Source organism: Prionailurus bengalensis, chromosome C1 (genome assembly GCF_016509475.1).
Source record: "Prionailurus bengalensis isolate Pbe53 chromosome C1, Fcat_Pben_1.1_paternal_pri, whole genome shotgun sequence".
NCBI classification, from domain to species: domain Eukaryota; kingdom Metazoa; phylum Chordata; class Mammalia; order Carnivora; family Felidae; genus Prionailurus; species Prionailurus bengalensis.
In genome coordinates, this window is record NC_057345.1 from 44,666,296 (window position 1) to 44,678,337 (window position 12,042).

The window sequence follows — 12,042 nt, forward strand, 5'->3', positions numbered from 1 at the left end:
AAGTCGGACGCTTAACCGACTGCGCCACCCAGGCGCCCCCTAGAGTATTTTTAAAAAATATTTGTATACCCCTCCCCACCAAATAAATGACTTTCTCTTGTGACAAACTAATAAGGTGAAATTTAACATGCATTAAAACAAAAAAATTTAAGTGTTCCTCAAATATCAAATAGCCAAACGAGAATAATATTCATTTAATTGCTAACATTATTAGTCTCTGTGCATTACTGACAAATTCACTCTGCCTTCTTTCTTCTGCTGTATCAAGGATATATTAAAGCTCACCAACGTTCCTTTGGGAAGAGACATCTGAATGCAAAACAAGTAACGCCACTATATTGTGAAGATTCCCAAATTCTCGTGCTTGTGCTGAACTCCACCGACGTATCTGTCGACAGTGAAAACAGACTGAGCGTCACTGTGTGGGTTAGAAGTACCATGAAAAAGAAGGGAAAGGACAGGCTGGTTCATGATGTTTTGAACCACAAGTCTTTCTCCGTGTCTGACGGAAGAAGTCAAAGCATAAAGAAAGTCATGGGTTTTAAGCCAGCCTGTATTTCTTTTTCCTGTGGACATACTGTGCTCTGAAACAGTTCCATTTACATCATGAAGTCAGGTATTGCACGCTTCTCGAGTGCTGGGTTTATTTTCCTACACCTGAGTTTGATGGGGAAAACCCGGGAGGCTGGAGAGCCGGACCCATGGCCCTCCTGTGCCATTCACCACGCTTGCTGGACGTGGGCAAGTTCTCTGCCGTAACGGCACCTGGCCTCTTTGTGGAACAGCAGAGACAACATACCCGTCCGCTTCGTGGTTGTGAGGGTCACATGAAACGCTAAAAGCGAAAATGTTTTCCTGGAGGGGCTGGGGGTGGGGGGATGGGCTAAATGGGTAAGGGGCCTGAAGGAAGACCCTGGGATGAGCACTGGGTGTTACACGTGAGGGATGAGGCACTGCAATCTACCCCTGAAATCATTATTGCACTATATGCTAACGCACTTGGATGGAGATTAAAAAAAAAAAAAAAAAAAAAAACAGAAATGAAAACCAGAAAAAAAAAAAAAAAGAAAACGTTTTCAATATTATATGTGCTCCACAGAAGCAAAACAATACGAATTCTGTAACACTATTAATTAAATTAAACCTTATTTAAATCACGGTCAGTATCAATTAATCGTCAGGGTCAGTGGAGTCTGAGAGGATGCAGCGCGAAGTAAAACAAGCCACTGTAAATTTCAACACGATATCAGCCCACGGAACACGCTGTGGAGGCAGCACTCGTTTCTGACACTGGAGAGAGCAACTGGCGGCACAACAGGCGGCCGAGAGGAGGCCTGGCCTGCAAGTCTGTGTCCTCTCACAGAGAAAGGAACGCGCTCCTACGTGATGCGTTACACGGCACAGGGAAAGCAGAGCTGGGTCTGAGTCTCTGCCCCACAATGCTGTAGCTCTGTGGCCTGACATGACTCGCTGACGTTCTCTGAGCTTTGATTCTTGCTTGAGAATGGGGGGCGGGGAGGGGAATGCTTATTTTACTGACCCATATCGGAGATACAGTGTGTAAAGTAACTAGTGTGCCTGGCACGTAATAAGCATTCTGTAACCAGTGTTCCTCGTGAGTGCACATTCACATGTTTCACAGTTAAGTCTATCAAACAGAAGAAATACAATAATGGGAGAAACACAGCAATATAGAGACTCCACACAGAAGAGTCCTCTTTTTTTTTTAATTTTTTTTTTTAAATATTTATTCATTTTTGAGAGACAGAGTGTGAGTGGGGGAGGAACAGAGAGCGAGACACAGAATCCAAAGCAGGCTCCAGGCTCCGAGCTGTCAGCACGGAGCCCGACGCGGGGCTTGAACTCACGGACCGAGAGCTCATGACCTGAGCCAGAGTCGGACACTCAACCGACTGAGCTACCCAGGTGCCCCAGGAGAGTCCTCTTTTGCTGTAACTAGCCTGACTTATCGCAACTTCCCTTTCATTGTCCGTGAACATTATATCCACAGCATCACTCAGTGCATCACCGTTCAACTTCCCGTTTGAACTCTGCCCTTGTGACCAGCACCCCACTTACAACCTCCACCAGAACGGCCTTGCTCACAGTCCCAGGTGGCAAGCGGAGGTCCCAATGCCACTGTTTCTTAAAGGCTTTTGAAACCCCCAGGCAGAGCCCATCTTTCCTCGTAGGACACTTTTTGACGGATATTCTAGTTAGTCATCTCCATGAGTTATTATCAGACTAATTATCTACGAGGAGACTATTATCTTTGAGGAGGCCGTAAAAACAAGTGAACTCCAAAGAATTTTAAAGGCTACATAGTGCTAGTATCTGGACTCTTATGAAATGAAAAACATATTCATCACCTACAAAGAGAGACAACGTGGTGACAAAACCATGGCCATTGCAGTGGGCCACAAAGTAGAGGGCGTTACCTGATTGTTTTGCCGGTTGGCCCCGAGGAGAAAGCTGGTCATGTGTCGCAGAGCTGAGTGCCTCAGAAGAAGATCCCCAGCCCGAATACCTTGCTGTCACAAGATATCAAGAATGACAAGTTATACATCTCTCCAGATAAAAATCTGTATTAAAAACACAGTTAAACGAGAAGTTTTAAGGGGTCAGTAAGGTTTTTTTTTTTTTTAACATTTACTTATTTTTGAGAGAGAGACAAAGCATGAGCAGGGGAGGCGCAAAGAGAGACAGAGACACAGAATCCGAAGCAGGCTCCAGGCTCCGAGCTGTCAGCACAGAGCCCGACGCGGGTCTCGAACTCACGAACCGTGAGATCAAGAGCTGAGCCGAGGTCAGATGCTTAACCGACTGAGCCACCCAGGCGCCCCAGGGGTAAGTTTTTAAATGCCATGATTTACATACAGAAAATATGGTTAAAAATGTAATTTAAAAACCTCCTGAGTTTCAACAACTTCACGTTGCTTCACAACGGCTGCCAGACATGCGAGGAGGCACTAGTTTTCAAGCAGACCCCCTGCTATCAACGAGTAACTGTATCTACCTGTATCAGAATTCTGGCAAGTAACAGAATCCACAAATAAAGATTTTTTTTTTTTTAATTTTTTTTTTCAACGTTTTTTATTTATTTTTTTGGGACAGAGAGAGACAGAGCATGAATGGGGGAGGGGCAGAGAGAGAGGGAGACACAGAATCGGAAACAGGCTCCAGGCTCTGAGCCATCAGCCCAGAGCCCGACGCGGGGCTCGAACTCACAGACCGCGAGATCGTGACCTGGCTGAAGTCGGACGCTTAACCGACTGCGCCACCCAGGCGCCCCCCCACAAATAAAGATTTTTAAGAAGCAACGCTCATAAAACCCTACATTTAGATCCAATATTGACCCGTTTAAATTTTTCCCATGTATAAAAAGTCCCTTGAGACTAAAAATCTCCTAAATAAGGAAAAGATATTAGAAGAAAAAAAAAATCACTTACCTTTTGTACAAAAGTGTTGAATAGGAAAAAGTACTGAGCACAGTTTTTACAGTTTTCTGGGACATCCTTATCCAACAGAGCAAGTAGGACCTCCAGTAACTGATGAAGGCTTTTTAACTGGTTGAGGAAAGACGAAATCACGTAAAGAAAAAGAATAGAAGACAGACGTTTGTAATGGAATTAATCCGAAGTAAATCACCGCAAGAACAAAAGGAAGTCTGATTGATACAATCCAGTCTCAGATTCAGATGGATTTATGCTTTGGAGAGCAAAAACGGATCATCACTTTTATCCTCCAGGGAAAGACTGGTGCTGTAGAAACAATTAGGAGGAAAGCCTAGTCTTGTTTTCTCGATTGAAGATGCAAGGGCAGGACTCATTGGCCTAATGGTCACATTTTTTGCAGAGCCAATTTCTCTCTGTCTCTTAAAAGAAAAGTGGGGAGGGGAGGTTTAAGAGGAAACATTTCTGAATCCCTCCCTCCACTATGCTACGTCTTCACATAATCACAGATGCAAAGAATAAAAAACACAGACACAGGCATAGGGGCCAGAAATCAAGCCAATGGAGCAAATGGAGAGCAACAGCCTGACAGAATGACAACGGTAATATCAACTCAACTGTGAACTTACTTGAGAGCCCGCGGACGCCTCATGGAAAGCTTTGAAAAACATTTTATTTGTTTAGAAACCATTTTGGTAATCACATTGCTTCTTCTTTCCCTCCCACCCCAACTGGTTTTGGACAAGTCCCTAGAAATCCATCTGTGACTGGAGAATTAAGACCAGCTCACTACTCCTGTTCGCTCCTCTCCCCTGAAGATGGTGTTCACAGGCTTCTGAAATACTCCCACCCATCCTGTCACACTCGTCATAAATACAGTAAAACCTACCATTGATATAGCACTTCGTTTTCAAAGTACTTTACAATATAAGGTGGGTGGCCAGAGGCACCATTTCCGTTATGGGGGGGAAATACGCATAAAATACATCAGCTGGGTGTCCAACAGAATTCACTGAGGCAATGGCTTCCGTGCTTACGTCCTCCACCACTCCCTTCCCTTTCTATCACCTGTAGTCCTGCCTCTAGGGGTTGGTGGACTGCTTACTACGCCATAGCCTGACCCCATCTGGAGGGAGACCGCACTAATTTTGCGTTTATCCTCCGTTTGGGTTGGTACACGGGAGGAAGGAGGACAGCGAGAAGGCCCTTACATTAAGTATCGCAGAAGAGCTCCGTGAGGGTATTTCAGAGCAATGGTATTCGAACTGTCCTAAGCGGCTCCCAATGACTGATGTTATATACTCTGCATCCAGGTAAGGTGAGGTCTGAAAAATGGTCCTGCTGTTTAAGCTGACTGAAAACCAGTGCCTTAGAGTAAACCTTAGCTTCCTTGGAATTCCTGGAATTGAGCCATGGTCTTCTTCTAGGTCTTCCCTAAAGGGCCTATTTGACCTCCTTGTTCACTCTGGGCTGAGCAAAGCTCCTTAGGTTGTCTGGTCTAACGGTGAACTTCGGGTCAGGCAATGTTGAAGGAGCTAAGTACTGTAAATGGATTAGCATCTTTCTTCAAGGACTTGGGGGGCGCCTGGGTGGCTCAGTCGGTTAAGTGTCTGACTTCAGCTCAGGTCACGATCTCGTGGTTTGTGGGTTCGAGCCCCACATCGGGCTCCGAGCTGACACTGTAGAGCCTCTTTGGGATTCTCTCTCTCTCTCTCTCTCTCTCTCTGTCCCTTCCCCACTTGCACTCTCTCTTTCTCTCAAAATAAATAAACTCAAAAAAAATTTTTTTAAATGAAAACAATAAAAACAAAAGGACTTGCTCAAGGTGGAACAGCAAAGCCAACGTCTGAATCTGAAGCAGCAACTCCTAGAATTTGCATTTAGTTCATTGAGACACATTGCCTCCAGCCAATGTCTATAAGGAGCCAATCAGATCCGAAAACAACATTTTTCAAAGTTTTCCATGTGGTGTCAGCTGTTTGAAACAGCAAACTTGGGAAGAAGTGCTATATTTGCTAGGACTTAATAACAGATTGAATAATAATCAGACTTACAGTATATATCATTTATTTCCCTAAGACTTAAAACTTAGGGGGATATCTGAAATTTGAGGACAGTCATAAATACCACGGTTTAGTTTAGCACGTGTGGAACTGTGAACCAGAAAATATGTTGCAGAAACACAATCAGGAAGAAGAAATCCAGAAGAACAGGAGCAAAGATTAGGAGTAATGGAGACCAATGAAGAAACCATCTTGGCTGCTGCTCCTTCCTAGACGGACGGCACTATTTGGTTTGGCCGCCAACCGCAGGTTTGGATCATGGAAACAGCTTGTTGGGAAAGAGACAAAGCCAAGTGCGGCTCAAAACGTCTGTGGGTCTAGACTAGAGTCTCAAGACTCAGGTTAGTCTCAGTTCAGTGAAACTGAACAGAGTCTTGAGCGAAGCCTCTGAAAAAGGAGTGCTCTAGAGAGAAAAGGCTGAAGCAGACCAGAGCAGACCCAAATTCCTAGCCTATCCTGACTTCTGGGGTGCGAGGAGGCAAGGACAGTGTGCCGTCTACCCTGGCATTTATCAGAAGGGCAGACTGCGGGAGGTGCATTCTCTAAGGCAGAATTGCCAGACTCCAACCCTGGGCTCTCTTTCTTGTTACGTGCAATTTAAGACACTTGGTAGAAACAGAATGTAGACGTAACGTTTAAGAGATGAGACCGACCTTATCCTGATAAAACAAGGCACTGTCTAGGGTTTTCTCCAGAACGGTGGCCACGGCAACTCGTACTTCTCGCACGCTGCACTCCAGCAAGAAAATCCTAAAACACACAGAGAAAAGGTGCGTGCTGAGAAGGCAGAAGGAACTTCTGTAACTTCCCCTTCCCAACACCCGGCCCACCTACTGTCCAAGAAACAAAATCCCTCCAAGCTCTCGGGTCAAGGCTCCTGAGAGCCTTGGGACACTGTCTCAGGCCACTGTGCAGGGGGAAGGCGGCCAAACAGGAAAACCAGACCCCTGGGCGCTGAAGGTAGATTTCCCCCTTCTTCCCCCCCTTCTCCTGAAATGAGGATTTGTATAAATGTAACGGCATAACGAGATAAATGGACATAAAGAGATACGAAAGCAAAGGGCCTAAAATTGTATAAATTCTGTTGGCTAAGGGGTTCTCCCAGGGGCATCCCTTGAACTTCTCAGAGTAACGTAATAAAGTTCACAGTCAAGACCGCCCCTCCTCCTCCACCCGTATGTCAGGATTTCTATCTCTTTCCTTTCCTCTCTTCTCCCCAAGCCTTATGACCCGACCCCTAAACAAGCGGTGGTGCTTCCCTCCTTTCTCCCTCCGTGATGGGGATGGAGGTGATGACCGCAGCAGTCAAGGTCTGTTACACGCCTCCGCCGTCTCAGCACTCTTGGTACGGTCAGCTACCGCACCGTGCCCCGCAAGTGCACAACCTAATTCAATCCTTTACACGCGTGGAATGGTGGTACGGCGGCCTCAGAGGCAGGGGTGCTGCTCTCGGGGCTGAGGGGGGTGGGAATGCCCTGGAGTGTGCTTCTCCAGCCACGCTTTGTGTTCTGCTTCATACACGCACTCCCATGTGACAACTCATTCTGTAATCAGCAAAGTGAAAACCCGTCTATCTTTTCTAACATTTCTTTTTAACATTTATTTATTTTTTTGAGAAGAGACAGACAGAGCATGAGCGGGGGAGGAGAGAAAAAGGGAGACACAGAATCTGAAACAGGCTCCAGGCTCTGAGCGGTCAGCACAGAGCCCGATGCGGGCTCGAACTCATGGACCGTGAGATCATGACCTGAGCCGAAGTCGGATGCTCAACGGACTGAGCCACCCAGGCGCCCCGTCTTTTCTAATATTTCTTAACAGAAAGTCCGCATTATTCCACATGAGAGGTTTAAATACAGCCGAATGTTGATGACCACGTCCTCCAGGTGCCAGCAGAACGCTGCTCTGGTCCCTGTTTGCGTGCAGCACTGGTATTTCCTTCCTCCCCTTTCAGGGGTATATGGAGAGCCTGCCTTCTTTTCCCCAGACAGAGATCAGAGCGGAGCTCTCTGTGGTCACTCTGCTGCTTATTCCCCGCAACTGCTAGTGCTGCCCAGGAGCTACCAAATGTGCACCAGACTGAAAAGGCTGTGTTCCAAATGCACTAAGACTTTAAGTGGCAGCCACAAGAAAGTTAGAGATAACAAGTGTGCCTATAATGTTCAGCTCTAGAGGCTTTGTCAGATTCAGGTATAATTCTTCTGGAAAGCCTGTCTCCAGGGGTCACTCCACATTTCCTATCGTAGACACCAGGAGGCACTATGAGAGAGAATGCAGACGAAATCCAGAATGTGGGGACTTCTATAGGGCAAATGGCCAGTGTGCCCCTCAAAAAGATGGCATGACAAAAAAGGAGGTGGTGGGGGAAAAAGAACAATGATAGATGAAAAGAGTCTTAACAGATGTATAAACTAAATGCAGCGTGTGGAGCTTGTGTGGATCCTGATTTGTATAAACTCAGTGGAAGAGTAAACCTTTTTGAGATGCCTGTGGAAATCTGAATATGGACTGGATTTAGGAGGATATAAAAGAAGTATTTTTGAGGGCGCCTGGGTGGCTCAGTCGGTTAAGCGTCCGACTTCGGCTCAGGTCATGATCTCACGGTCCGTGAGTTCGAGCCCCGCGTCGGGCTCTGTGCTGGCGGCTCAGAGCCTGGAGCCCGTTTCAGATTCTGTGTCTCCCTCTCTCTCTGCCCCTCCCCTGCTCGTGCTGTCTCTCTCTGTCTCTCAATAATAAATAAATGTTAAAAAAAAAAAAAAAAAAGTATTTTTGTTTAGTGTGATAATGGTAAAGTGCTTATTTTTTTTAAAAAACTACCTTTTAGAGACACGTGCTGAAAAATTTATAATGAAATTATATGATGTCTGAGACTGACTTTAAAATACTTGCAGAAAAAAAGCAGGCCTGTGAGTGAGTGGTGGGCGCCGGGGGGTGGGCAACAGGGTGGGCAACGAGATGGGCAAAGTGCTGGGAACCGGGCCCGGGAAGTGGCACAGGACAGGGCTCTCATTGTGGCTACTTTCTGTAAGTTTAAGTGCTTCCACAACAAAAACTTTTTAGAAGATGTAAAATATTCTTCGTTTAGTAGTTTTAATTTAGATCAATTTTTAATAGAGCTCGATTTTCTAGCAATGGTTACCACAGCTTCAGATTTTTACAATTATAGTGACATTTGACTATTGCCTAAAAAACAAAGCACAGCACTGAGAAGCTCTGATCTAAGAGACGGCAGCCCTTCACACCCACTCGGACAGTTATTTTAGTTATAACAGTGGCAACCTAGGTTATCTTAAGAATTCTAAAGAAGTAATTATAAAATTACAAAATGTAAATTCAGCAACCGCCAGTGACAAATTGACAGCGATAAAGAGACAAAAATATAATAAACTCTCCCAGGAAGAATTCAGATCAGGTAATTCATGGGGCTTCTTGACCGTGAGGAACACTAACAAACCACACATCCTCCCAGAGGAGTCACCAAGTTCCTCCGGAGATACTTCAAAGCAAGCCTGGTTGGATATAAGGGAATAAACTAAATATTTGCAATGTTCCTTCCAAATATGTGATGATTCTAGGATATTCAGCTTCTTACTACTGGGAAGAGACTTTGGAATTACACTGGAAAAACGGGAAAGTTCATCTCAGTGCAAACTCCACAGGGCCAGGCACACATAACACTTCACATGAATGGTTACTTGCTCTCTCTCCGTGTGTTATGTGCGCGTGTGCATACACGCACGCACGCACCCACAAACAGCGGAGTGCTTACTATGTGCCAGGCTCTTTGTGTACGGTAGGGAACCAAACACGCTTAACTTCTTCCCTCAAGAAGCCAGAGTTTAGCGAGGAGACAGGTACAACAGCAGAGCAGAGCAATCGTATACTGGCTTTAGACAGGGTCATCCGAAGGGAATGGCTTCTCTGACATCTCAAGGGTAAGATGCAGGACTGGATGGGGGAACATCCCAGATAGAGGCAATAAAGGTGCAAGGGTCTTTAGGCAGGAAAGTAAGCTGAGCGTGTCGAAGGAATCAACAAACCCGTGTGAGGAAACTGAAGTGAGACCATATGCAAGGCCTTGTGGGTTATGTAAAGGCTGTGGATTCTATTAGCCGTCTGACAGGGATCCACTGAAGAATTTTCAAGCACAGAAGTAATGTGATCCAGTTTGTTTCAAAAAACCACTTTTGTTGCTGTATGAGGTAGATTAGAGAAAGAAGTGGAGACATCAAGTAGGCAAATGAGTGTCTGGAGCTCAGACCTAGAGATGAAAGGAATATGGGATCAAGAGTTTCGGTCAGCTAACATGCTACCAGACTGTGAGCTCCCTGTGAAACGAGCTTGTATTTCTGAATTCTCTGTTGTCTGTTCGAGCTGAGAGATACCAGAGCATATCCGCATGCTGACAGAAGTACTCTGTAGAAAATTCTAGAAGGTAAAGATGCAGGAGTAAGAGCCGATAAAGGGTTTGCTCGTGTAGACATTCATTTTGAGAGGAGACAGGACACTCCCCCACAGTAACAGGAGAAAAGATGACGAGAACAGGCTCCGATGTGCTGGGGATAGAGGCCTGCTCATTTGTGACTCGTATATTCTCAGTGAAGTCCGAGGCAAGGTCCTTAGCTGGAGGTGGGGTGTGCTAGCATGGCAGGCATGAGGGGTGAGGAGATGAAGGAGGGGCCCACTGGGGACAAGGGACAATGAGATCACAGAGCCTGTGCGTAAGTACTGTACTCCCCCAAGGACAAGAGAAACTGGCCCAAGGATGACTGGGAGTACAGGCTAAACATCCACAGTGACTGGAGCATCTAGACTTTTCACCAGAAAAAGCTAATTATTTTTTATTACAGGTATGTAGGTAAATGTACTACCATAGGTATTATACTAGTAGTAAGTTTCTGAAAAACAGTAGAATCCAAACATAGCTAGATGTCTAATACTGTGGTAATGCTATGCAGTAACCGGGCATTGCTGACCTCTCCACCTTGCCACCAGACTGTGAGTCCCTGAGGGACTGGCAAGTCCACCTTGCCACCAGACGCATATTCTGGAATCTCCTGAGCCACAGCAGGAGTTCAGGCCACGCTTGCCTGTGACCGTGTGGCTATGTGCACACATGCTTTCCCTGCGCTCACGGAACACTTGTCTGAGTCTAGTCCATCAGAGACGGTTTTACGAAAGAACGATTTTAGAGTGACCTGAACAGTTCCTCATGCTTCTAGGGAAAAAAGTCCAAAACTGACTCCAATCGGAAAAGCAATTTCAAGTAGAAATAAAAATAGTCACAAGAAACTGCAGCTCTAAATCACTAGAAGAGACACAGATTTCTTTTAATTAATTAAAAGATCTTGACACTTACTTTATTAATTCTCGTCCTTCAGAACTAATAAAATATTCAACGAGCCACTGACAAGCATCAAAACTTTTGGAAAGTAATGCTTCAATAGTGGCAATCCATTCTTCAGTATCAACCCTTTAAAAAAAGCAAAGACAGAGATGTAAGGAGTATGACCCCCGCAAATAACCCCACGGACTGTCACCCTGGTTTTAGTTAACCTATTTTTGGGGGAGGTTGGGTAGAGGGTAAGTTGAATACCCAATGACCGCTGACTAACATGGCTTCATGCACCCCGGAAGCCAGTGCTTTGCATTTTTTGGTATTTGTGATGTGATTCGCCTATCCCTGTCCCTCCTCCCCACAAAAATGTGTAAAGAAGCTTAAGTCTTAGAGTTTAACTTTTATCTTTTGCATCTTCTTCAAACAGTTTTAATTGGGAAAAACGTCTGGCCTGCAGCATTTTGTTTTGCGTCACTGATCGACATTCACAAAATGCCCACCTTCAAAATAGGTTATTACATCAACATTTTTATACTTCATTGCTATAATTATTAATATCCTGCTTTATGGGGGCGCCTGGGTGGCGCAGTCGGTTAAGCGTCCGACTTCAGCCAGGTCACGATCTCGCGGTCCGGGAGTTCGAGCCCCGCGTCAGGCTCTGGGCTGATGGCTCAGAGCCTGGAGCCTGTTTCCGATTCTGTGTCTCCCTCTCTCTCTGCCCCTCCCCCGTTCATGCTCTGTCTCTCTCTGTCCCAAAAATAAACATTGAAAAAAAAAAATTAAAAAAAAAAAAATCCTGCTTTATGGAAGAAAAACATTTGGGCAGACAATGAGGTATAATGACTAAATTGCCCGTGACCTCACGTAACACCCCTCCACTCTCTCCAGCCCCAAAATGGCAAATATAAACAAAATGGAAACAGTCTCCGATGTACCAACAGCTCAAGCCAACTTCACAAACAAAAGGAATGCAATTCCTTAGTTAGTCCTATGCCAGACTTTAAGAGAAAGGAACATAGTAGTCCTTCTTTTCCAATTGAAGAATAAAGATCAGTATCATTTAATATATCTTAATTACGCATGAAAATGAAGTTGCCATCATATCTGTTTCTTCTCCAGTGTTTTTTGATTGCAGAGTCTTTCTAAAACACCTGCCCATACGTGGGAGAAGTGCACGGGACCGGAGAGAGAG

General features: G+C 45.3%; 1 protein-coding gene across 2 annotated transcripts in view; it reads right to left on the reverse strand.

The window, feature by feature from the left end:
• Window positions 1-12,042, reverse strand: part of USP24 (ubiquitin specific peptidase 24) — a 142,825-nt gene that overhangs the window by 16,984 nt on the left and 113,799 nt on the right. For both annotated transcript variants that reach the window (XM_043575084.1, XM_043575083.1), the window contains exons 55-59: window positions 10,872-10,985; window positions 6,169-6,265; window positions 3,450-3,566; window positions 2,439-2,531; window positions 286-388 (exon numbers count right to left, since the gene is read on the reverse strand). In XM_043575084.1, the coding sequence (XP_043431019.1) occupies window positions 286-388; window positions 2,439-2,531; window positions 3,450-3,566; window positions 6,169-6,265; window positions 10,872-10,985 (524 nt within the window). The remainder of the gene's footprint in view (window positions 1-285; window positions 389-2,438; window positions 2,532-3,449; window positions 3,567-6,168; window positions 6,266-10,871; window positions 10,986-12,042) is intronic.